This window comes from Theropithecus gelada, chromosome 18, assembly GCF_003255815.1.
Source record: "Theropithecus gelada isolate Dixy chromosome 18, Tgel_1.0, whole genome shotgun sequence".
Lineage (NCBI taxonomy): Eukaryota > Metazoa > Chordata > Mammalia > Primates > Cercopithecidae > Theropithecus > Theropithecus gelada.
In genome coordinates this window covers 7880744-7908570 of record NC_037686.1, presented here as the reverse complement: position 1 = coordinate 7908570, position 27827 = coordinate 7880744, and the positions used below count along the sequence as shown (strand labels likewise).

The 27827-nt window shown below is 41.3% G+C and overlaps 1 protein-coding gene across 3 annotated transcripts in view; it reads right to left on the bottom strand.

Annotated features, from left to right (window-relative positions):
* Positions 1 to 27827, bottom strand: part of EPB41L3 (erythrocyte membrane protein band 4.1 like 3) — a 149845-nt gene that overhangs the window by 95593 nt on the left and 26425 nt on the right. For all 3 annotated transcript variants that reach the window (XM_025365079.1, XM_025365081.1, XM_025365080.1), the window contains exon 2: positions 1195 to 1388. In XM_025365079.1, the coding sequence (XP_025220864.1) occupies positions 1195 to 1377 (183 nt within the window). In that variant the 5' untranslated portion in view covers positions 1378 to 1388. The remainder of the gene's footprint in view (positions 1 to 1194; positions 1389 to 27827) is intronic.

The window sequence follows — 27827 nt, the reverse complement described above, 5'->3', positions numbered from 1 at the left end:
AAAAAAAAAAAAAGGCAAATCTGCAAATACTCTAGGTAAAGAAATAAAATAATCAGGTTGCAAATATATAGTTTAATGTTGTGAATTCCAAAGATTTTCACTAATACACTGATTATATCTCTTCTCTCAACATCTTAGGATTTCTAGTGTGAAACACTTCTGACATATAAGAGGCCAATCACTTGTGGGGACACCAGATTGCTTTACTACATACAAATAGGCACTCTAAAACATTTTGATTCCAGGTTTGAAGTTTTAAGACAAAAGACATTTAAATATGGACTTATTCAAGGCCTGCAGGTAAATCATCCTTTAAAGCTTTTAAAAGAAATGCATTATTCCTGATTATTCAAACATGTACAGGGAAAAGAGTTGAAAATATAGATGTGTACAGGGAGGGAAAGACCTACCTGAAGATCTGCTAAAAAACCATGGAATACTATGCAGCTATAAAAAAGGATGAGTTCATGTCCTTTGCAGGGACATGGATGGAAACCATCATTCTCAGCAAACTAACACAGGAACAGAAAACCAAACACTGTATGTTCTCACTCATAAGTGGGAGTCGAACAATGAGAACACACGGACATAGGGAGAGGAACATCACACACTGGGGCTGTCGGGAGCTGGAGGGCTAGGGGAGGGATAGCATTAGGAGAAATACTTAATGTAGGTGATGGGTTAATGGGTGCAGCAAACCACCATGGCACGTGTATACCTATGTAACAAACCTGCACGTTCTGCACATGTATCCCAGAGCTTAAAGTATAATAATGATGATGATGATAATAATAATAATAAAAGCAGATCTGCAACATTAGGGTCAGGGCGATGCCTGGGGAAATGCAAACTCACTCTAGCCCTTAGGCTTGAAAGAAAAAACAACCACAAGCATAATTAAAGCTGTCAGTTTGCTGTCTATCTTTCCTCTAAATCCAGATAGGACCAATAATCTCCAGCCTGGACTTCAGTGAGTTTCAGTGTTTTAATTAAAAGAAGGAGTTACCAGGCAAGGTTGTGGAATGTCATTCACTGAAAGCCTTAAAATAGCATACATTTTCATCTGCCTGGGGCTAGAATGGGAACAACGGATGACCCCTCATAGCTGCCTCTAGGGCTGAGAGACCAAGGTTAAAGATGATCCTGGAGCAGCTCAGCAAACACGGAGTCATTAGTTTTCTGGCCTGGGCTCACCTCCCTCCGCACCGGGGTGCTGTGCGCTGCAGCAGAGGCGAACTGCTCCAGAGCCTGCTGCTGCTCCTCGCTGGGCGGCTCCGGCACGGGCGCCCCCGCGCGCCCTTGCGCCCCCGCCGCCTCCTGGGGCTCGGCCTCCTGGTCCGGCTTGGATTCCGAGTCTGATCCAGATTCGGTCGTCATGGTTGATTGTTCTGCAAGCAGAAAAAAAAGCGAAGATCAGGTCACTCCGTGCAGCTACCTTCCCTCTGCAAGAAAACTAGGATGCTCACTGTGAACAGCTCAAGAGAACCACAAGGAGAGAGGGAGATGCTACCAAACCCTATCCTATTCCACACACCCGACAGATGACTTGTCAACTTCACCACTGAGATGGGTGCCCACCAGGAGCTCAAAACTAACATTTATCTAGGAGGAAAAGTTGATTTGTAATGATCACAGGCTTTATTCCTATTAGATTTTTGCCACAACATTTAATGTGAAATGACATTAAAGAAATGTCATAATAATGAAGTATCTTATATTCAATTAAAAAAATTTGCTGTATCACCTGCATATATATTTCAATCACTTGAATGATTTAATAATGGAAGCACACATTCTTTCTCATTTCCCTCCCCCTCCCTATCTCTACACAGGGGCCCTCCCAACCCCCTGAATCTACAGACACTTCAAGGAACAAATGCCTTTCCCATGTGCTTTCTCCTAATCCAGTTATCCCTCTTTGAGTTAGCAACCGAGCTACAACAGCAGCTTCTTCAGGGACTCGGGATCTGTTCCACTGGCCATAGCTGGAGGGGCACAGGCAGGATCACCTCTCCCTCCCTCCCAAGTTAATTCTCATCTTCTTCCTGGCTTCCCCCTATTTCCCTTGAGTGTTGAAGGGTAAGTTTATCTCATATCTCATAAGGAACTCAAACAATAGATCTTAATATATAATAATCTGCTGACACATCCTTTAAAAAGACCTTCTAAAATATGACCATCTTCCCAAAGATTGCAAGTCAAGATGTTTCAGGATTTCGTGCCTCGGTTTCCACACGTGCCAAATGAGGACACTGAACATGATAATACCTAAATAACTTATTTCTTGCTATTACATTTTTCTCCTACTAATAAGATATGCCACTATGTTTTAAAAGCAGATTTTTGCTCTAAGTAGCAAGAGAGCTGCTATTATGCCAAATAGATACCATGTTATTTTAAGCAATTTCTTATCTTAGGTATATGGAATAAGTATCTCAAGTACAAATATTTCATTATTGTCATATAATTTCCTTTCCTAATTCTAATTTTATAGTAAAAATATAAGCAAAGGACTAGTGTAGTGCTTTAAGCAAATTATATAATTGGTATAATATAGAATTGTGCAAAAATAAAACTAGTAACTTCTTAGTTCCCATCTTCACAATATATAAATATATTTAATAATTTGAAGAAAAAGGGAACATCACAAATACCAATCTAGGTTATAAACTAAATGCTATATCTGTGTTTTCTATTTAGGATTACTTTCACAATCACCAGATATTCGTTCTGTTGAATAAAAGAGATGTATCAATTTGGCATGTGCTTAGTTGCCCGAAGCATATGTAAATATCAAGTCCAAATACAGAGAAAGGTAGTGATGCAAATAAAATGAACAGACTTTCTTTTTTCCTGTTATAATACATTTTAGATTTTCAAGCAAATCTTAAAAGTAAATATTATATTCTCTTTTGTATGCTTATCCTGGAAAATGGCCTAAATATATAGAGAAAACAGTGGAGGAGGAGGAAAGGTCGTGGGGCGCTGCAGAATTTAGAGCATCTGATCAAATGCCATCTTTTGGAAGGGAAAGGATTAGCTTTAATAGTCAATTCAACGCACCAAACACTTACTGAGTACCAAATATAAGCCAAGCACTGCTTGTGGTTTAGAAAAGAGATGCATCTGTTGTAACCACTACCCCCCATCTCAAGGAGCCCCTAGTCTGTGCTGGAAATATGCTCTCTGGAATCCATGTTCTCCATATTCTTTTGGTAACTAAGCTTTCAGATTTAGCAGGTGCCCTTCACCCAGCTTGAGACTACAATGAGCTGTGGCTGTGGATTAAGACTGGACCAAGGAGACAACAGAAAAAAAAAATGCACTCAATGTTTAGGTCATCTTCAGAAAGACAAAGCCACTTGCCCTAGATTTCCATTTCCCACTGGCTGGATATGCAGGTCTTAAACCCAATCCTGGACATGTCACATTCAGGGGAATGACAGAGCCACCCGCTCCAGCATGGATCTCTGGATGACCTCCTGGACCACGACCCACCTACTCTGGACTGTGACGTGAGGCAGAAATCAACAACTTTAGCTTGCATTCATTTGCTCAGGAAATTGCTCATTCTATTTCCTGAGAAAATGAATATCCCATGATTTTAGTGTTATCATCCTAGTCGGGAAACCATTTTGCATCTGCTTTTGTCTTAAATCCAGGACCATCTCCAAAGCAGAGAGCCAGCAGTACACACGCTAAATAAAATGGATAGAGTCCAACAACCACCTACCAACTATCTAAAGAACAAAATAATGTACCATTATCATCTATGACTATACCATATAATACCTTACCTGCTGTATATCACACAAATCACAGCAGCTCATACCTCAAAATAATCTACTATGCCCTTGTCACGTATTTCCTAGGTGTATTAATTTTCCAGCAATAAAGGCATAATATAATAAATGCAAATCATTGCCGTTTTGGCCAATTTTAATAAAATAAAACTGTCAAGGCTACTGACAGATAAAGTAATAAAACTTTGAAATGAACAGTTTTTTAATGCTGGAATCTCACTAGAATCAATATCTAATTCCACATTTCTCAAAGGACATAAGCTCTTATTATTCCTACAAATAAACCAGTATGGATGGCCTAGATCAGCAAATTCTATTTCAAAACTTGTTTCCTCTTCCCTACCCATATACCAGTGTAAGCAAGCAATAACCTGATTTGCAATGGGAAACTATTATAAACATCTAAATACAATATGTCTGGCTGGGCGCAGTGGCTCACACCTGTAATCCCAGCACTTTGGGAGGCCCAGGCGGGCGGATCACTTGAGGTAAGGAGTTCAGGACCAGCCTGAACAACATGGTGAAACCCTGTCTCTACTAAAAATACAAAAATTAACCAGGCGTGGTGGTGCTTGCCTGCAATCCCAGCTACTTGGGAGACTGAGGCACAAGAATTTCTTGAACCTAGGAGGCAGAAGTTGCAGTGAGCCGAGATCGCACCACTGTGCTCCAGCCTGGGTGACACAGAGAGACTCTGTCTCAAAAAAATAAATACAAGACAAGACAAGACAATAAAATACATCTAACTTTAACTCATTATTTTAGTAAGTTTATAGTGTGCTCCTTCACTCTTAAACCCAAATGCCAAAACATTTATTTTAAACTAGATTTTCAAGATATTTACACTGCATTGGTTCTTCTTTTTCTTATACTTATTCCTTGCTTTCTAGGATGGTGCTTGCCATTTAAAATCACAGCCTTCCTTTCCAACTAACTAAAGACTATTGTTTTCCAAAGTTCCCGTCTCTTCTGATAGGTTCACTTTGCACCAAACTATCTGCCAATTATTTGGATTACTGGAAGCAAATATCATCACTTGAAATCCCAAATAGAAAGTGATACAAAATGTATTTATGCTTAGTTTTTACTGAAACTGTCCTTTCTTTATACTAAATTTACCTTACAATTGTGTTTTGCTCAGGCTTTAAAGGTTTGGATTCCTAGAAACTCTAAATCCTAAAAGTTGGGGTAAGGACATTCATAAGTATGCTAGGCAGATGGCAAGAGGAGTCCTTAATTTTTTTTAAAGAAACGTAAATCATACTTCAATATGCCTCTCTCAGGAATATATTTATTAAATGAACACCAAAAGAAAAAGTAATGAGCTTCAAAGGATGCCTGTGCAGGTGTGAATGAAATCATCTTCACAATCTCCAATCTAATTCACCTATAAAAAGACGGCCATTGTCATGCATTTTGGGCTTTGATCCTTTTCAGCTCTAATTTTTTATTCCGCAGAAGTAAGAAAAAAAAGTCAGTTAATCCTCATCTTTTCCACTTTTAGAAGTGGCAGCTCTAAAATCTCCATCTCCTAACTAAATGACTGCTAAATTAGTTTCTGTATTCAAATTTACCTACCTCTCTTGCTGACATGAAAATTCAGTGGCATTTTATTAAAAGACACAAACTAAAGATTTAGTGAAGGAAAATGCTTAATATAAATTGCTGTCATTTATGTGTAAGACAGGATTCCTACAGAATAACAAAGCACTTCATAAAAGAAAGCCTCTCCATACCATTTACCTGTCTAACGAGGATATAGGACGCAAATGAACAAACTTTTTAACACCAACCTTTTTTTCTTTTATATTCCAAATGTAAATTTATAGGAGAAGTGGGTCCTACTTAGCGTAAGTATTTGTGACTACTGAGTACTATCCACCAGTCTGCTAAAAACCATCAGTTGCTAGCAAGCTAGAAGACAGTAATATTCTTTGGCCCTTCTACTGAATTTTTTCTAATTGCATGAAAAAAAAAATGCCCTAGTATCATCCATCCAAAAAGAAAATTCCCAAAAGAAACCAAACGACCAAATGGTCTCACATTCCACCCTCCTACTCCCTCTAGTAGGGCCCTACCTCTCTACTTTTCTGCGGTGCCAAGCTTCTGGAAGGAATTTTCTTCTCCTGCTGTCACCACATCCTCCCACTCACTCACCCTTCAGTATATTTCTCATAATTCTAGTAACCTTGCTAAGGTGACCATGACCTCCCTACAAGCCAATTAAGCCTAGGTGGCATCCCTTCTCATCTTTCAGTTCTCCAGGTTTGACACCCTCTTGGTTTCCTTCTATCTTTTCTGGCTACTCTTCCTTATTTCCGCTTGTCTCTGCATATCCCATTTCTCATATTCTATTTCTAAACGTTGCAATTCTTTATGAATCCGTCTCACTGTTCAAATCCTCTTTCTTGGAGAGCTCATCCACTTCATTTCAAATATGATGACAATTCCAAATTTTGTGACCTCTCGCTGAGCTTCAGATCCAAAAATACATCTCCTCTTCTCACTTTTTTACCTGGCTATCTCAGAAGCACCTAAACCGAACATTTTTCCATCCAAACCTTTGATCTCTGCACCACCCCCTGCCTGCTGCCAACCCCCCAATCTGCTTGACTCCTGTCCTCCCCATTGCAGCAGGTGGCCTCCATCTGTCCAGAGGCTCATGCTGGGATTGGGACAGCACTTCCCTCTCTATGCCTAACTCCAATCCACCTCACTCTTTGCAATTTCACCTCCTGAGTTGTGTGTAAAGAAATAGTAGAAGCGGCTGGGTGCAGTGGCTCATGCCTATAATCCCAACACTTTAGCAGGCCAAGTTGGGTGGATCCTCTGAGGTCAGAAGTTCGAGACCAGCCTGGCCAACATGGTGAAACCCCATCTCTGCTTAAAATACAAAATTAGCCATGTATGTGGTGGGCACCTGTAATCCCACCTACTCGGGAGGCTGAGGCAGGAGAATCTCTTGAACCTGGGAGGCAGAGGTTGCAGTGAGCCGAGATTATGCCATTGCACTCCAGCCTGGGTGACAAGAGTGAAACTCCATCCCCGCTCCAAAAAAAAAAAAAAAAAGAGAGAGAGAGTAAAAGAAAGAATGGAAGAAGTTCTAGGCAGAGGATTCCGATCAAGCAAAAGCAGAACAGCATGGAGGATCACATGCACTTACTTGCGTGAGGTTACATGGTCTGCTGTGGCAGGAAGGAAGGGGTGCGTGAGAGTGATGAGAGGTGGAGAAGGGACTGAGAGTGAGCCAGACACAGGCAGGTCCCGCAAGGCCGCCTGACCCTCGCTAAGGAGACGTCATCTCATCATCTCGTTACTCGGTTCATCTGGCAGCCATGGGAATATCAGAAAGCATTAGCTGGGCTTCTCCATTGTTTCAGCTCAAAGCTAGGCCAAACTCAGAGACCACACAGGCCCTGAAGGGGCAGCAGGGACAAGTTACTCCTCAAAGTACAAAATGGTTAAATTCAGGACTGGTCATTATTAAATATCTTCAAAAAGTTGACAATAAAGGGTTGAGATGCGGGGACAATTCTGACAGTTTGTGAAAAACAAGCTTTTTGGCCATGCTAAGTTCAAATCTTGAAGGCCAATACACCAACTCCTGTGGAGCTGACTGACTTTTTAAGATTAGGTAAGAGGCAGAAAGTCAGAATTTTTGTGAAGACATAATAATTCCAAAGTTACTTTCACAACGGCCACTATAAATCTACAAAGGATTACCAACATTCACCAATATGGAAACAAAGATTTCATAACAGCATTGCACATTTACAAATCGGCATTGGAAACTTAAAACAAAAACCAAATGAGACAATAGTAAGGCCACGGGCCCCAGTCCCCTGCTTCAAGGAATGCACATTCAGACAGGTTACCTCAAGAAGCCAGCCAAGCGCCACGTCCAGGGTGTGCAAACACAGCCCGGAGATGGGGCTTTAACCAAGTCTGCGGGGACAGAAAGGATTTTTACAAGAAAGAACCCTTGTCTGATTAAAAAAAAATCACTAACTTTCAATCTTAAGTTAAATAACTAGTTTTAAACTTTAGACACAAACATCACAGGCTACTTCGGAAAGATAGAAGGGCAATCAGGGATAAGTAAGAGTGCAGGGAGGTACTGTGACAGGGCAGGAAAAATGGGTTCTGGGCCCAACTCTGCCGTTTGCTCTGTGACCTCAACAGAATGTGGCTTCCCTTTCTGTTGTAAAATTCCAAAATTCTAGGATTCCTGAGAACCACAGACACTGTTATATTCACAGCAAGAAATCTCAAGAAATGTTGCTAAGTGAAGACAGATACCACCTGAACCTACTGACAAGGCCCAAGGGCATACAGCTCGGCGGGCGGGCAGCCGCCAGCACTCTAGCGAGCAGCCGACCTCTCCCCACCACTGTGTGGGTCAGGCTGAAGCCTTCATTAACTATTGGAGTCTATTCAAGTTTTATTTAGTTCACTGAAGCAATACTGTACCCAGATAACCTGAAAAAGTTGAAAAAAACACTTACTTAGTAGATTGGGAAAATCTGGTTTATCTGCAGTAAGCTTTTAGCTTTTAAGTTCAAAAATGTTTAGATCTTCTATGTGTGAGCAGAAAAATCAACAAATATAGTTTAGAATATATATCTAGATATGGTGACTACGGAAGCATCCACCTTACCACTATATATTCATATTGCCAAATCCAACTGGTACCAAATGCCAGCGTATAAAATTGCCTATGCTTCTGAAATACCAAGAATCTTTGGTTGATCCCACATGTACCCAAATACCTTTTAATAAGCAAAGGAGACAGCTGATGCCCCTACTCGAGGAAGGGGACCTATGTTAGCAGAGAACTCTAATAGAGTTCAGTGACTGTATTAATAGGAGAAGCAGGGTTCCCCTGGGGGCAAAACTACTTGCAAATTAAGTCTATTGAGGGAGTGGCAGAAGAACCAATTCAAATTCTGTTCTAAGATCTCTGCACTGTGAACACTTTGTCAAAAGCAAGGAAGTTCCCAGACTAGGATTCCTGAACTTCAGAGGTTCAGAAAAGAGGTTCAAACTCTGAGGATCTGAGAGTTTGTTTTGCTGTTTTAAAGGAAAGTGTACATTCAGCAGTGACATGGCTGTACATACTGACAAGGCTTTTTTGCTTTATGTTGGAAACTTATGAATTAACTTAGAAATACTGGCTATATCATTGCTTCATTCATTAATACATTCCTTTAACGAACATTTCCTGAACAGCTGTTCTGAGGCCTAGGGATATATCAAATAAAGATGAACAAGGTCTCTGCTCTAGTGGAGACGACATTCTATTTGGAGGAAAACAAGAAATAAAAAGTGTCAGTTAGAGACAGACATTTTTAAATAACCCAATTAAAGGAAATGGCTGGCTGCTCCAGACTGGATGGTTAGGGAAGGCTTCTGCAAGAAGGAAACATTTAACCAGTGTTGAAATATCAAGAAGAATCTGCCCTATGCAGATACACACAGTGGCGATAAAGCCTGTGACACAGAAGATGACTGCCCAGGCTTGGGCAAGGAATGAAAAGAAGGCTAAGGTAGCTGGAATGCAGGGGTGTGAGGAAGAGGGGTACAAGATAAAGCAGATGTGAGGAGGGGTCAGATCCCATGAGTTTACAGAGCTGGATTTTATTTTAAATGCAGTGGAACATTCTGAGGTGAGGAATGACAGGGTCTTACGGATGCTTTTAAAAGGTCATTCTGGCTTCTGAGTGCAGGTGCAAGGTAGGAGCAGGGGACCCAGTGACGAGGTGATGGCAACAGTCCAGGTGAGGGAAAACGCCAGAGCAAGGCAGCAGGTGAGGGAAGGCAGGCAAGTGGTGCCTGTCCAGCACCCATCAGAAGCTCTGACCGCAGCTTTGGTGAGAGATGAGAAATGCACCAAGCTGGTTAGGAAAAAGCTCCCACAAATGTTAGGTGTCTTAAAACACAGGGATCCCTAGTGGCAAAAATATTGTTTCCAACAGGCCCTAAGGCAGGGAGACTACCAACAAACAAGTGTCAAGTTTCGACAATTATTCTTCTAGACTGAATGCTCCATAACCTTTAATGTGGGAAATCATTCGTGAACCCGGTATCATCAGCAATACTTCTAAAAATCATCCAGTTCAGGCGAAAAGTAATACCAGCCTTCATTTATAACGGATATATTCCTGTGGTTTAAGTGACAGCTCCAGTCTTCTGAAAAAGCAAATTTAAAACAGATTAACATGTAGAAGTTTGGCCTCTTGAGTAGAGAATATGCTTCTAGACTTCATCTGAGAACCCAACTAATGGATAAATGAAAACTGCACTTACACGTTTGTTTCGACATAATCTGGCAGAGAATTTTAGTCTCCATGACATTTTTACATGACTATCACTGATGCCATTGTTATCAGAAACTTGCTTTTAAAGTTTCTATGTGGTCTACACAAGAATTCTGTTAGTGCTATTAGTCTACACGTGAATCCTGCCTTGACCTGGGTTGGACTTAGAAAGAACCACCTCACTAAGCACAGGGCAGTGTTTCCCACGACATACACTTTTTCACTTGACAAGCATTTTCACATATTGTTCTAAACATGGCAGAAATACTTTAAAGAGTTGTTCACAAGATACAAAACTGCTAAAAAAAATTTTTTCCAGGAGTTAACACAAATATTTCAATTGAGCTTCCTGATAGCTGTGCTTAAAATAGTTCATCAGTGATCTCTATCATTAAAATGGAGCTCAGATGGCCAGGCGCGGTGGCTCACGCCTGTAATCCCGGCACTTTGGGAGGCCCAGGTGGGTGGATCACCTGAGGTAAGGAGTTCAAGACTAGCCTGGCCAACATGGTGAAACCCCATCTCTACTAAAAATACAAATATCACCCAGGTGTGGTCGCGGACACCTCTAATCCCAGCTACTTGGGAGGCTAAGTAATGAGAATCGCTTGAACCCGGGAGGTGGAGGTTGCAGTGAGCTGAGAATGCGCCTCTGTACTCCTGCCTGGGCAACAAGAGAGAGACTCCATCTCAAAAAAAAAAGAAAAGGAAAAAAAGAAATGGACTTCAGAATTGATGACATCATTTCCCTTAGCAAAGGCATCCCCACAACAGCATCTTTGAGGTTTTAAGCAAAAAAATTAAATCAAAATGGACATTTCAGAGCATCAATGATATACATAAGAACAAAAGTATTCAGCACTTATGGTAAACTGAATCCTGGAGTGAGTGAATAAACTAAATATAGCAACTATTTTCTCCATTTTCTGTTAACCATAAATCACCCTTTGTAAGGGAGACACCGCATTGTGCCCTCAATGTGCCAGGCATAATTTAAATACTGCATATTTGCTTCTTAACTAAACTTTAAACAAATCTGATCACATCCTCCCTAATGGTTCCCTAAAAGAAAAGCTGTGTGTCTAAAATGCACAGGATCTTCATGAGTTTGACAGAAATAATTCTCTGTAAGCCGTGTGTGATGGTGTGATTACTTTTTAGTTAAATGGGGATGACGCCTGCGAACATAAAGGAAGCTGGTCACTCGGAAGACATAGGTGGGGGTGTTAAACACCTCCCTTCTGCTCTCTGCACGCTCAGCTCACCTCAACAGGACAGGGGTTAAGCCAGGTTAGTGAACAACTCGTCTAAGTCACAGGATAAGGTACACAGCATCGAGAACTAAATCTGAGTTCTGCCACCAATAACAGAGCTGTTTCTCCCACACAAGTCATGTACATTGGTATGCTATAAAACCTACTCCTCCCCTCCTATTCCTCTTTCAGAAATGGGCAATCTATCAAAGGTATTGCTTTATGGGATCATCTGCAATTGCATGTTGCCAATATGCCATCTTATCCTTTTACTTACTGTAAGTCAAATATTAATTCAAATTTTTAAAAAGTTATACTTTGTTTTGGCCGGGCGCGGTGGCTCATGCCTGTAATCCCAGCACTTTGGGAGGCCAAGGCAGGTGGATCACGAGGTCAGGAGATCAAGACCATCCTGGCTAACACAGTGAAACCCTGGTTCTACTAAAAAAATACAAAAAAATTAGCCGGGCGAGGTGGCGGGCGCCTGTAGTCCCAGCTACTTGGGAGGCTGAGGTAGGAGAATGATGTGAACCCGGGAGGTGGAGCTTGCAGTGAGCTGAGATCGTGCCAGTGCACTACAGCCTGGGTGACAGAGTGAGAGTCTGCCTCAAAAAAAAAAAATTATATTTTGTTTTACAGACTATCTTCCCTGCTAAATACTTACTGTGTGTATATATATAACATTACAACATCAGTGTCTTCCGTTGCTAAAAAACGTAAATCTAGTGTGAATGTTTAAGATTCTGTCATTCTGTCACAGGTTGACATTTATTCCCGGGAAACAAAAAATAAACGCTCACTGTTGTTTCTAGAGAAAACATGAATGGCACTGAGTCTGCTTTTCCAGACCCAACAACTCGTAACTTTCCACTATGGTGGCTTCAAGCTTTAAAACAGACTGAGCCTACATTGTAATCAGCTACAATTTTGAAGCTGTTACTAGTGGGAAACCTCAAATTGATAAGAAGTCAGTACCTTTCAAGACATAAATGTCCAACCCTGTTGAAAATTTCCAAGCATTCCTTTGCTAAAATCAAAAGAGGAGAGAAAAGAAGGTAGCATATTTTCTCTATATTCTTCGCCAATTCTATTCAGAGAAGAAGTTATTAGCAAAAAGATATCTTTGGCACCTTAATTCAGAGGCATATTTTTCCATTACCCAACATCTGACTCTACATCTGTGAGAAAGGAGGTGTGAACCACAGAGAGTGCATAAATTAAAACAGAGTCAGACTCTTTGTACAGTCATCCACCACCAAAGAAGAGCTCTCCAACTCCTTCTGAAATGGGTCTCTCTTTCACAGAACCACTCGTTTTAAAAGTAGGGAAAAGATTATGCCAAAAATTCCAACTTCATACCTTAGTGAGGGTGCAGTATACCCTCTACTATCTGGGGATATTTGACAAAGAATCCACGGTTCAGGTTTTTCTTTGTAGGTGCCAATACCACAGGGCAAAGGACAGAGAGAACAACAAAAATGGCTGTCTCAAAATGACCTGGGCACAAATAATCTGTGCTTCTAATTCCCTGTCTGTCCAGGAGAATTTTGCATACAAATAGACCCTAAACAAATAATGAATGAATGAACAGTCTGTGTTTCTGCATCTCATGAATGTAACAGTACAGTACAGTACTTATTTCTAGGAGCCCTGTAAATTCATACGAACAGCAGAACAAGGAGTTGCCCTGGACATTTTCTGTAACTGCACACGTCTCAAGGCTTTTATCTCTGTGGTTAGCTCCTAATGATAAGCTTCATGCAGGTCCCCAAAACTAGTCACTGTAAGCACATGTGGTGAGAACGAGAAAGAAAACAAAGGAGGGGGAGTAGGACGTTCTAGGGACCCAGGAAGGCAAGCAGCCTGTAAATATTTGTATCTTACCTTTGAAAGGAGTCCCAGGCGGTGAGTACTAAAGACTCACACAGCATGAATAATGTTTGATCAAATCAATAAAGAAACAGGGGAAAAAATCACTTCTATCACTACAGAAAATAAAATACATAGAAAAATTCCAGGTATTCTATTATTGTTTCTATTTAATACTTATAAAATCATACAAAGTAAAAATTAGCAGCCTGGGGGTCATTAAATATTTAAATGAATGAATGACTGAATGTATCAGTTTCATTTAAACTAAATGTGTCCTAAGTCACAAGTCTACAAATGATGTCTTGGGAAACGGGATCTAATTCAATCTGACCCCTGAAGCCCCTTGGCTGTTTTGTGGTACACGGCACTGAACAGAAATGAACACCAATTAATAGCTTTCAACTCTCCCTCGTATAGAATATGCTAAATTTGATCAGTTACCCACTCCTTTCGATCTCAACGTTTTCTAGGCCATTTCTGTAGCCCAAAGCCAAATTAATGGAATTTGGTTTTCCCTACAGTTCTATATCATTGACTTTGTTGCCCCACAATTAATTAAGCATTCACAACAGAATTTATCACAACTCTTACAGAGGGAGGAAACGGAGGACTCTTTTGGCATTCCTGGAGAGTCTGACAGACTGTTGGCTTTTTTTTTTTTTTTTCATCCTTCAATACAAATGTGAGGCCAAGTGTTTAATAATTCTGTTTTTACTGTAATGCATCCACTTTTATCTCTTCACCAGCAATGGATGGAGACTACAAAGAATGTTCTTTCAAAGGTCTCCCTGGCACACAAATGAGTCGCCTGAAAGCAGTGCCTCATCAAGTTTCTGAAGGTGCTGATAAGAGGATTCCTTACTCCAGGGCTGTTCACTGTGGGCCTGTAGCACTGAAAGGGCTCCCCATTTGTGCGTTGAATACTCTGTTATGGAAGCTGTAAGAGACAGCTGGCTCAGCTGCCATCTTCCCTCCTGCCTCCTGCCTCTGAGGTGGCTCAGCAGATAAAAGGACCACCTTGTGGTTGGGGCTGCCTTCTGATACGCTAACTACGGGAGTTGAATGTCCCACACAATGGTCAAAAACGACAGAACAGCTACAGGTGTGATGTTCCATTTTAAATTCTTTGTCTCCAATGGGCAACTAAGCCAATAAATAGCTCTTTCAATTTTTGAATCCACATATTTCCAGTTCAAAGGGGATTAACTCAGAAATAAATTTGAAAAAACTGAAAGGCTGAAATGCAGTTCCTCTTTTAAATTTTTTTATAGGTTCTTTGTGTCTAGGTATTTTTTTAAGGTTTAATCACAGCAAACCCTGCTTCACTTTGTATACTGATAATTTTTTTAATTACTGTAGTTTTCACAATGAAATTAGTTTTAAATCCTTTAGCTCATCTATTTAAAATGAACACAAAGTAAATCTGTCTAAGTGGAAGCTTTATATGTGGTAAGAAGCTACACTAATTCCTTATTTTAAACTCTTCTGTTTGGAGGGTTCCTCAAACATGCATGGAAAGGGGTGTTTGCTCCTCTAAAGTAGACCTTGGCAAAGAACTGGGTCCAGAAGAGGAGAAGCTGAAAAGGAGGGGTGCTGCTCGAAGCAAAACAGAGACTGAGAAGAGTGGACAACACTGGTCCCAACACATTTTCCCAGGGAGCTATGTCTGTTCTGGAAAGCGTCACAAGTTTGGGGCTAGATGAGAGCTTCCTGGGCCCCTACTTGAGCTTCCGACCTAAAGTAGGAAAAAGGAGGATACAGAGGAAGACAGATCAAACTATTGCCTGAGACAGGAAGGTAGTTCTTTAGGAGGGAAAAGGTGAGCTACCATCAGAGGCCAGACAGCTGGAGAGGGTAGCACTAGCTACCGACCCTGGAGAGGCTGCAGATTAAGCCCACGGTTTTCAACATCCAGACCCACCAGGAAAACACAGACTTAAGTGATAACTCAAAATGTCAAAGAGTGATCATCTCTGGATGGTTGACTCACTTTTTTAGATTTTCTACAAAAGTACTATTTTTGTGATTAGGAGAAAACAAACCAAGAAAGTATCTCTTCTTAGAGATGAATGGTAGTCAAAGTTATATTTATTACTTTTTTAAATACTCTTTTGGCTAGGTGGTCATTCTACTGTTTTAACTTAGTTTTTTATAGAAAAAATAATTCTAATATAATTTAATACATCTGAAATACACCTAAGTATTCATCCTACTTTAACGTAACTGGATGCCACTATTCAGCAAATGGACCAAAACCAGTTAAGATTTAAGGTTTGCAGAGGATGAAACTCAGACCACTTGGGGCAAAAGCATCTGGACCGCCCGAGGAAAAACACATTCTTAAGTTCAGGTGTACAGAATCTCCAGAGCACACACGCCTGGGTTCCACTCCCGCCAATTCGGACAGTGTCTCTGATGGAAGGCTCCAGGCACAGGTAATTTTTACAAGCTACAGTAGGATTCTAAAATGCAGCCCGGAATGAGAGTGGTAAGCTCTCATTATCTGCACTTTTAATAAGCACACAGGTGATTCTTCCACAAACTAAAGTTTGCCAACCACTGGCCCGTCTCCACCCCAAAGCTACTGAATAACTGCATTTGAACACAGAAATGACAAGGAGAAAACAAAAGACCATTGGCGCTAGTCAAGGCTATCAATTCGTGCATATTTTGATTACTATGACAACATGGTGCAGCAATCTTAATGCTTTTTTGCGTTCCATAGATGGATACGTCATTTTGTTTTTCTGGTTTATTTGGAAGGCATATGCTGACGACATTCTTGAATTTTAAGATCTTAAATTTAATAAGATGCAGTACTCATATCAAGCTGTATTTCACAACGGAGATATTTTTCCATCTCAGTCATGCTCAGTCTCTCCTGAGAAGAATATGAAGTAATCATATGTGGTAAGGATATTTTCCACATATATTAGTAACGATTATTGCTGAAAACATCTTATTTCCTCTTCTTTCCAAAGAAGTGCCTCCCTTTAATTGGAATAAGCTTAACATTGAGGAGAATAGGAGAGAAAGAGAGAGAAGCCTGCACAGGAAATGGGGAATAATAGAACTCTGCTAATGATAATTCCCAGCTACCTTCAGTTTCAGCCTTAGTGACAACTCCAATCTGGACACCTATCCAGACCATACCCAGGGCTTTCAATTCAACTCCACAAATACTTGCTGAACACTCAACCCTGAGCTGGGGACTTGGTCATCTAACAGATTTTTTTTTTTAATTTCTTTTCCCCAGGTAACTTCTAGAACCTAAGAAATTTTATTTTAGAGAGCCCTCACGATCAAATCTCTTATTTACTCAATCCTGAATGTCAAGAAAATCTGTCCAATTGTCTTCTCATAGTATCTTCACTGTATTCTTTTCACCCAGGCAGCCCTGTTGAGCTTTTCAGAGTCACACAGGAGTGGGACCGGCAGTGAGTCCAAAGAGATTTCAAGGGCCATTCACCAAATTCAGTCTATGATATACTTTACCACAACTAGGGACTAGGAACCCAGCGTTTTTACAGCTTGAGAAACACTGGTTGGAAAAAGAGTATAAAAGAGTAACCAAACAGGGCCGCAGATGAGCATCTGCTCTATTGTTTTCTACTGGCATTCCTCTCCAGCTGGGTCCCAGCAGCTGTGGAATCGACAAGCTATTTCTTTCTAAGAAATGAAGTATTTTCAGTTGTCCCCCATCACTGACTTCTCCTCCATACAACAGTAAAGGCAACCACAGGTGTCCTCAGCTATTCCTGATTCCCAAGCCTCATCACACGAGCTTCAACAGTCATGAATGACCCAATGAGCTGCAGTGCTCCAGGTGCTGCGTGAGCTTCTAAGTCTCCAATGCCCTTGAACGTGCTATGCTGCTTCTGTGTTTAGAAGCCCCCAGTCCACCCATTTCCCCAAGCACTCTTTCACCCTATACTTCAAAGCTCGCTCCAACACCACCTTCACTCAGAAGTCTTGCCCAAGTTCCCTCTGCCCCATAAAATGGTCTCCTCCATCCACCGCAGGCATATGTATCCCTATCACCATGCATCTGTCATTCTGCCACCAGACCTAAGAGTCTGAAGGACAAGTGCAGGATTTTCTTTTCTGTTGACTAAAAGTCTACATCAAACCTATGATGTCCAAAAGTGAACACCTGAAGTTCTCCCCAAATCAGGGCATCCCTGAGTCTTCCAGAATAGTCAATCAATCCATCCTCCCAGAGTCTGAAGCCAAAGAAAATACAAATCAACAAAAACATCAAAAAGTAACTTTTTCTCATGCACCACGTGATTCTTCAGCAAATTCTGTGGCTCTACCTACAGAATATCTCCAGAATGTGATCATCTCATCACCTCTGCACCTTCGCCTCTGCCCCTCCTCACCACACTTCCACCTAAACCCCTGCCTCCCACACCTACATCTCCTCTCTGCCCTCCACACCTTCACCTCTTATCCTCCCCACCATACCTTCACCTCCACCCCTTCCCTCCACACCTTCACCTTCACCCCTACCCTCCACACCTTCACCTCCATCCCTACCCTCCACACCTTCAGCTCTTACCCTCCCCACCATACCTTCACCTCCATCCCTACCCTCCACACCTTCAGCTCTTACCTTCCCCACCATACCTTCACCTCCAGACCTACCCTCCACACCTTCACCTCCACCTCTCCCCTCCACACCTTTATTTCCACCCCACCCTCCACACTTTCACCTCCATCCCTACCCTCCACACCTTTAGCTCTTACCCTCCCTACCATACCTTCACCTCCAGACCCACCCTCCATACCTTCACCTCCACACCTTCAGCTCTTACCCTTCCCACCATACCTTCACCTCCACCCCTTCCCTCCACACCTTCACCTTCACCCCTACCCTCCACAACTCACCTTCATCCCTACTCTCCACACCTTCAGCTCTTACCCTCCCCACCATACCTTCACCTCCAGCCCTACCCTCTACCCCTTCACCTCCACCCCTACCCTCCACACCTTCAGCTCTTACCCTCCCCACCATACCTTCACCTCCAGCCCTACCCTCCACCCCTTCAGCTCCACCCCTACCCTCCACACCTTCAGCTCTTACCCTCCCCACCATACCTTCACCTCCAGCCCTAACCTCCACACCTTCAGCTCCACCCCTACCCTCCACACCTTCAGCTCTTACCCTCCCCACCATACCTTCACCTCTAGCCCTACCCTCCACCCCTACCCTCCACACCTTCAGCTCTTACCCTCCCCACCATACCTTCATCTCCACCCCTTGTCTCCACACCTTCACTTCCAACACTACCAGCCATAACTTCACCTCCTCCCCTCCCTGCCACACCCTCACCTCTGCCCCAGCCTACCCCGCCACATTACTTCCACCACTAGCCATCACGCCTTCTCCTCGCCTACCACCTCGCTATCCAGTAACTGCTTGCCCAGTTACTCCAGTGTACCTCCCAACTGGTCTCCCTACCTCTGCACTCTCTGTACTGTGTTTTTCACACAACAGTCAGGTTGATCCTTTTATAATATGAATAAAAACATGTTACGCCTCGGCTCGAAATCTTCCAATAACTCTGCGTTTCCCTTAGAGTACACTCCACTGTCTGGATACGCTGGCCTGAAAGAGCGCTACTCCAACGCCCTCCTCACCTACTTCTGTTCCCTTCTCAGCGTCCTCTCCACCACTCCTCCCACCCAAGGCCTCTACATTTGCTATTCCTGCCTGGAACATATGTCTTCCTTGGCTTACTCACCGACACTGTGTTCATGTCTTTGCTCAGATTCTCCTTCTCAGCGAGGCCTTCCCTGTCTACCCCTCCTGGCTCTGTCCCCCTTTCCTGCCCCTTTTCTCCCTAATACCCATCACTAGTCCAATATACTACCTACTTCAGTTGCTGACTTTGGTTTTTACTGTTTCCTCCCATCAGAGGCTCTAAGCCCCAGGAGGCGGGGGATTTTTATTTATCATATCCCCTCTACTGCATCCCCGGCGTCTAGAATACTGTGTGGCAGGTAGTGGGTGCTCAAGGAGTATCTGCTGAACGTAGGAACTCAGCTTTGGGATTTCAAGCCCTTCAATCCTAAGGGTCAGGCACTTGGCAGGTCCTCATTAGATTATGTTTGCTGAATGAGGGCACCCAACGGCTATATCCTTAAAAAGATAGTTTTAAGTTGTGCTTTGTATTACAGGTAATTTCTGGACAAAATAACATGATAATAAACAAATTTACTACAATTATTAGAATCTTTTTTTTATAAGGACAGTCCAACCTAGTGAAAAGTGCATAGTCACTGATGTCAGACAGACATGGGCGAGAATTCTAGCCCTACTACCTATTAATTGTGCATGTAAAATGAAACAGGCAAACATGTCTTTATTATTGAGAAAAGCACTTGGAGAACGACCCATCCATTCTAAATCCTGACCCTGATGTTCCTTATTTTATCTTCCTCATGAATGAGGCTCTGCTATAGGCAGACTACTGCTTGTCTTAAAACTAAAGAGAACACATTAAAACACACACACCCCACACACACACACTCCACACACTCACACACACAGACACACAGAGCAACCAATCGATATTTAAAACACGGATGTTATATCCAGGAAGCATAATATAAACTACCTAGCTTATAATTAGCAGTAAGCAACTTGATATGAGCCTTGTCTTTTTCAAAGAGGATTAACAGTAAAAGCCAAAAGCACATTATTTAAGATATTGAGACATTAATAAATGCCATTTATCACTGTTGCCAATTGGTATCAGTTACCAATCTCCTACAAAGTGATGACATCTAACAGATTATGTTCAGAGTTAGCTGTGTCCCTTACCAACTGCGTGAATTTAAATTATGTATACTCTCTAAAAATCAATTTGTTTCCGTTGAAAAATGTAGATAAAATACCCAATCTTATCACTGTTGAGTACATAGCATTAATATAGTACAACACACATTGGAGGCATTCAATAAATGGGCCATCATTATTTTTAAACCAGTAGAGCTATTCTTTTTGTTACTATCTCCTGGCTAGAATTTATTCCAGTATTAAAAAAAGAAAATGAACAGCTTGTTAAAATTGAATGATGATTTGGACCAAGTTCCTTACAACTTATGAAATATTACCTTCTCTTTTAGAGCTTTCTAGGCCTTAAGATCACGAATGCTAATAAAATCATAATGAATAAACCAAATTAAGGAATTAAGGAACAGGTTGAACTCTCTCCTTGCCACTCTGTCAGAAGAATAACAGTAGCATCTATGTAGGAGACTGACAGGCAGGGCTGGGTAATGTTTTCAAAATCACTTAGCATCCTGAATGCACAATCTGAAAAATCAGAGCAAACCAGTAGTTCAGTAGTGAAGGCCAGTGGGGTATGTATGGGGAACATAAATGTGTGACTTTATTTCTGGACTATCAATGCTATGCCAGTGGTCTATATTATCCTGTGCCTCATTCTTGGAACGTCTGTGGCACTGTGTAGATCCTGCCCAGCCTGACCATGGGCTCTTCCTCAGCAGAGAGCAACAGTTTTTATGTTATTCTATCCTAATGCCTAGTACATAGTTTGCATATTTCTTCCGTATATATTCAATGAATAATCTAGTCGTTTTATTTTAAAGTATACCCCATCACTCTCAAATTTTATCTGGTAAAATTATTAAATCTACATCAATATTTTTTACCTTAAAAGCCAGCTCTATCTGCCTACTTATTTAGGAGAGGAATAAAGGAGGAATAAAAATTTGTTGTAGGCAATCAGTTAAAAAAACAAAAGGGGAAACTTTGAAATAATTAGACAGTACTTGTGTACTGTCCCTTTATTCAAGTGGGAAATAACTGAGCTCCTCAACCAGTGGGCATTCCAGAAACTCCGGAATACCTGTTATGCAGTGAAAGTGCAAAGAACAAAGTCATTTGTTTGACCAAAGACCTTCATTCCCAATTAACCAGACGCAGACAACAGATTATCATCCACAGGCCTCCCACTTCTTCCTGCCTGCAGTGAACTTCTGGTGAGTTTGATCTGCCTGAAGACTTCTAGCACCAGGAGAGGAGGACAAAACAAAGTACATGAAATTTAAGTGAATTAATTTGACTTCTCTCCAATATCTCCCTTGAAAAACTGACTCAAAGAAGCAAGCAGAAATGGTTAAAGGGCCTAAGTCTCACCCTTTCTTTAATAGCTATGGAGTTTTGTGTGTTTTTTTTGTTTTTTGTTTTTTTTTTTTTTTGGTATGTAGACCCAACTTTCCCTTACGGGCAAAGGATCAAAACTTGGGTCCTCCCTTCTTTGGCCCAGATTGGTTTTTTTCATAACGAGTCTAACAAAATCAAGATGATTTTTGGTGAAATATTGAATCCATATTTCATAATACCAAACTGAAGGTTTTTAGGGTCCCTTACTTTTACATTTACCATATAAAATGTTAATTTAAGAGTAATTTTCAAAGAGGTGACCTCCAGTTCTTAGTTCATCAATACTGCAACTTTCCAGATGCATACAGTACAGAGATGTGTGCCAGAGACAGGGATGAAAACAAAAAACAGAGAACCACCTGGATGGAGATTAAAAATGCACAAAAATTAAGCTGGTACAGATTCACAGTTTCAAAAGGTTTCCAGAGTAAAGTAATATTTGAGAATAGCTACTTCAAAATAACTTTCAATACGACAAGGAGATCAGGTAGCATTAGAATTTTCTTTCTGGTCAAATTCAGCAATGCAAGAAAATAGGTATGGATTTAGAAGAAGAATTAGAGGACAATTAGATTGGATTAGACACCCAGCTGCTTGTTCCTGTAATGAACACAGCACCGTATGCTAATGCTGGGAACATAATGATGAACAAAAAAGACATGGATGTAAATTCCCATCCCCAAACACCTTATAGTTGAGAGAAAACACAGCCAAGTAAACAGTTCTAAGACAGCTGAGAAATGCCACTGAAAAGTCCTGGATGCTACAAGACATAGAGAACGGGCACTCAACCTTGGCTAGGGAGATCAGGGTTTCCTTTCAAGAGAAAGTGAAATCTGATATCCAAAGAATACAGCAAGGTGAAGAAAGAGTGTCTCTGTTTGGGTAGGTGCTGGTGATGGTAAGACAGGAGGATCAAGAGGTCGTGAGGGATCTGACCACAAAGGGAACTCATCAATGCATATTAGGAGCAATGGAGAACAAGTTCAAGATTTTAAGGTGAGCACAATAAAGTTAGATTGGTGTTTCAGACACACCGCACTGGCTAGAGAATGGAGAATGGATTAGGGAACAGACCTGAAGTCAAAAGCAAATGAAGGAGGACCACTGAGGAATGCATTTTGATGACCCAGCGGAAAGAAGATGAGGGCTTATATATAATTACAATATCCTAGAAATGAAGAAGAGCTTTGGAAGGCAGGGAGAATGGGGAGCTTTAGCCCTCACCATTAGCTCCATTAGCTCCAGTTCCTACATAAGGCACCCTAAAATCATCATCATCATCATCATCATCATCGTCAAAATTTAAAGTGGCTGCCTCCGCAAACGTAGACTTAGGGTAAGTCCTCTAGTTCCCTACTTCCCAACAGCCTACCTAGCTAAGCCCTGCCTATATGTAAATGCTAGATCCACCACTAAAGAAGCATCAGTAAGGAGTTTCTGCAGACATTAGAATCCACAGAATACAGCAGGATGAGGAAAACAGCATGCATGAGGGTGCCTAGGCATCTGGTGGATAGTATGTTTGATCCTTGTGGTTAGGGAATGCAGCTGCGGTAGTTTGTCATTCTCTCTCCCAAGTTTTTCCGATTCTCCTCTTTCCAGGCACATACTAGGATCACACTTCCTCATCAGCCTGGGTCCCTCCCTTATTACTATGAGAAAAGACTTCTTGCCAAAAAACAGTGCACACACAGCTCATACAAGAAGTGAATTTGCTCTTTGAAGCCTCAGAGATTTGCGTGTTGCTACAGCAGCATAACCTAACCTGCCCTAATCAACTGAGTTGGAGAGAACCGCAGAGCTGGTATGCAGAGAATAGAGAAAGCCAGTTACGTCTGTGCCAAATCTGAAGAACCTAGAAAAAACGAAAGGGTAGGATAGCAAAGTTAAAGAGAAGGTGACAGTGCAGAAAATGGAAAGACTTTTCTCTCATTTACACACTCATGGGGTATCTCCTCTGGGACTATGCCAGGAAACTGTGTACACTTGTTCACTGGTCTTCGCCTGTTCTAGAGACACAGTAAAAACTAGAGGGTAAGAGTCTATCTCCTACAGTCACACTGCTTGGGCTCAACTGACTCCACAGTGAATTAGCTGTGTCACTTTGGGTAAGTCACTTAACTCTTCTGAGCCTTGGCTTAGTAAGTGTGATATTAATCATATCAGCAAAATGGGGATAGTTAATATTCCTTTCTCACCAGCTTATGAGGTTTTAGTAAGAAAATTCACAAAATTTATACAGTATCTGGCACATCTTAAGTACTCAGACATTAGCCCCTACTTATTTATATTTCAGATTATGAAACCCAGGATATATAGAATATTGTCTCTTATAGTCATTATCGCTTATCCAGGACAGAAAATCAAGATAATTTTAATGTACGTACTACCAGAAATCTGATGATAAAATACGACATAGCAAAGCTAAAGTTGCATTCTAAAACTTAAAGTCCATGTCAATTAAAAAAGTAATAATGACTTTGGTCATGTTACTAAAGAGGCCAAAGCATAATTATAAGGTTACAAAAGTTGAAGAAAATAAGTATTTTCCCCAGTATGTCTTGTGTATTAAATTACAACTCTAAACAGCAACATAGCTGACATCAACCCTTATGCAGTGATTATTTCAGTATGAAACACTTCTTCCTCCTTTCTGCCCTAACTTAATTGAAACAGAACACTAGAGCAGCTGTTAATAAAGTATAGTCCTCACCACTGATTATAGTGCAAAGTTCATCCTCCCTTCACAGGATAAAGCAACGCAAAACGTTAAGTTCATGTATGTTTGTATATGTGATGTCAATCACAAATGGCATAAAATGTGCTTCAACATTTTATATGTAATTTAAAACCATAACCAAAATAAGACATCACATTGCATAAGTGGTAAAAACACAGGTTATATGACTGGATTGCTCTTGGAATACACTTCCTTCCTCTATTTATACATAAATATTATAATCTACCAGCAAATAATTATTTCCAAAGTAGTTTTCTTCTTTTTACAAGACAAGTCCACAAACACCACTTTATGTGCATTGGATACTATTATTGTATGTATCTGCTTTATTTTTATCAAGAACTGTAAAAACATTAATGAAAGTTACAGAGAAACAATATATTTTCAAATGAACCTCTTATGAAAAATGCTAAGTCTCAGAAACGTATTCACTTAGAGGAATCATTATCGCTTCCTTGGTATTACTTAGATGCCGGAGGTTTAAAAAAAATAGACGGAATGTTTCTCACTCCATATGTTTCTGACAAGAAGGTGGGATTTCCTTGGCCCTAGAATCCATTAGTGCTGACAGGGTACAGCTGCACCCATAATAGTCTCTTATTCCAAATTACAGGTATATTATGTTTATTTCCCAAGCTATCTTTAAATCCACATACAACGAACAGTCAAATATTTTTAAAACACAATTCTGACCTATAAAATAAATGCGTGTTCTCCCTTGCAGAGCTTTTTGAGCCAACACTGTTTCAGCGACTGGCCATCTATCTATTATCACCAACAGTAAGTAGCGTGATTTTCACAAGTGTCCAAAACCAACATATGCTGGAGAGGACATTTTATTTTTATTCTATATGCACTTTGGCTCCTTGGTGCCCACATCAAACAGCTGTCACTTACCGCAAGCCTTTCCTAATGCTTTCTGTAATTCCTAAGGGGCTTCCCAGTCTATAATTAGAGTCTCCAGCTGCCGCCATCTACACTGTGGGGTGCTACTGAGAGCTTTTTGCTTTGTAGCATTCCCTAAAAAGTCTTCTTCAAGATGGTATTGCTGGAATAACATTGTTTGGTATTCAGCTTGGATAGCAAATATGAATTCTTCAACCATTTGCTATGAACAATTCTGTTCCACAAGTAAGGAAGGTATGCTTTGAAATGAACTCTGCATCAGTCATATGGGAAAGGAGTTGAGTCTAAGCATAGAAAAACAGGGAAGCAGAAAGCAATACTAGAAACTTCCTGATTCAGAATTGCAGAGAACATCAGTATTGAATCAGTTACAACAACTCTCTTGGTCTTTTACATAATTCTCCTTCCCAGGCACCATCACCAGGATGAACTGAAATAGCACAGCAAGAAGGAAGTAAGAAAGAACAGGCAAAAATCTCCCCCTCCTGTTTCAAAATCCTTAAGGTCAACAATGCCAGAAAAGATAGTGTGAAAGTGAAACATGGTTGTAAGTCAAAAAATAAGAGGAAGCAGCAAGCTTTAAGTTGGAGTAACCCTTCAAAACAAAATGAAGTCTGATTTTCAGAAAATGAAAACATTTTCAAAACACAGAGCACTACCCACTACCCCTCTCATTCCAGCCTAGGCGTTCACAGGAAGCAAATGCATAGAAATAGGCTTTTCTCAATAGAGAAGGACCTGCTGCAATGGGAGAGGGAAGCCTGTGCACACAGATCCTCCTCAACCTCAGGAGTCATCGTTTCCCTGACTACAAAAGCTAATATAATGAACCAAATGCAAGTGTCCATAGAAAGTTAGACATGCTAAGAGCTGATAGCTGATGTGGAGTCCTTAGATATTTTTACCAACAAAAAGCCCAAGGGCTGCAGATGCCCTTGACCCAAGCACCACACCCAGAGCCCCAAGTCCAGCGGTAGATACTCCCAAAACTCGCACCTCATTTCTACTACGGATGTGCTCCTCCTGGGTGGTTGACACCTGGCCATTACTAGGAACTTTCCAAGGGCTCGTCTACTCGGCAGGATTTTTAAATGCCCAGCTTAGACAAAAGCAAGAGGATGCTTGTTATTTATCTCGATTATGGGATTCTTGTTCTCCTCATGTACTATTTCCCAGTGAGATAATTTCTCAACCCAGAAACCAAATGGTTAAGGAGAGAGTAGTATACCCATACTGGTTCCTGACATTATCAGTTGTTCTCCAAGTGAATTTCCCAGTAAGCTGAAGTCTGTTCCTTCCAGTACAAAAAGGGGCTTTAAAACCATCTTTAGCAGACAATGTTTCTAACACTACCATGTCCCCTGAAGGCCAAAATGTTAAACACTGTGAACTTCCAGCAGTTCCTTTTTCCACAGCCACAGCTATATGACTGTCGTGGATATCAGCTGGTATGAATTCAGGGAATGTAAATTCATTGCAGGATTAGCCTAAGCAAAATAATGAACCAGACAGACTTGGTTTTTTCAACCCAGCAGTTAACATACACACATTTAGCCCACTATATATTTCTATTAGCAGAGATAACTAACAGTTGATAACTGCACACGAAATCTGCTGATCAGAACAGTTAAAACCAGAGTATGGAAAGGCCTCAATTTACCAGTTAATTATATTCCAACACATTACTTGTAAAATGGTTGTTGAGTGCCAAAAATTCCATTCTCCACAGAAATTGTATTATAAATCATAGTTAAGCTTCAAAGATTGTCTATGAAGTCTTAAGCCAGAATGCACGTCAACAATATCTTAGTCGAGTCTCACAGATGCATGTGAATGTTCTTCTTAAACCCAGCAGGGATTAGCTGTGGGGGAGGAGGGCTGGGTGCTGCTCTGAGGACAGAACAACATCATCTTGTTGGTTCTGTTCATGGCTCTATCACCAAACGTTTCAAGCAGTCTCTAGCACACAGGAGACACTCAGTATGTGTCAGTGGATGAATGAACAAATCAGAGGATGCAGCAACTACAACTCTGAGACAGTGACAGGGTGAGGGATCAGAAGGGTCCTATTAAAGGATTGTTAGATTGATTGTTAGATTGAAAAGGTTTCCCACTTACCTTTCTGGAGCCTGCCCCAAGACACCTCCACAGAAGAAACAATGTCAAGTTTTCTGGGTATCTCCCCAGAAATGTTCTAATCATATTCCAGCGCATATATTTAGACAACCTCTACCCTTAAAAAAAGAAATAGAAATAAAAAGGAAGTTGTTTTTTTTTTTTTCCTTTTGAGATGGAGCCTCAATCTGTTACCAAGGCTGGAATGCAGTGGCATGATCTCGGCTCACGGCAACCTCTGCCTTCCAGGTTCAAGCAATTCTCCACCTCAGCTTTCCAAGTAGCTGGGACTACAGGCATGCACCAGCACACCCAGCTAACATTTTTCTATTTATAGTAGAGACAGGGTTTCACCATGTTGGCCAGGCTGGTCTTGAACTCCTGACCTCAAGCAATCTTCCCCCCTTGACCTCCCAAAGTGCTGGGATTACAGGCGTGAGCCACTGCACCTGGCCACGAAGCATCCACAGAGTTGCACTTGATGTTTTCCCATCAGCAGCATGTGGCTGGGTCATCCCTGCCTTCCCGCCGCCACCAGACGCTTTTCTCCCTTAGGACTCCAGCACCAGCTCCTGGCTTTCTTCCTACCCCACTGACCACCACTCTGGTCTGTGGACACTG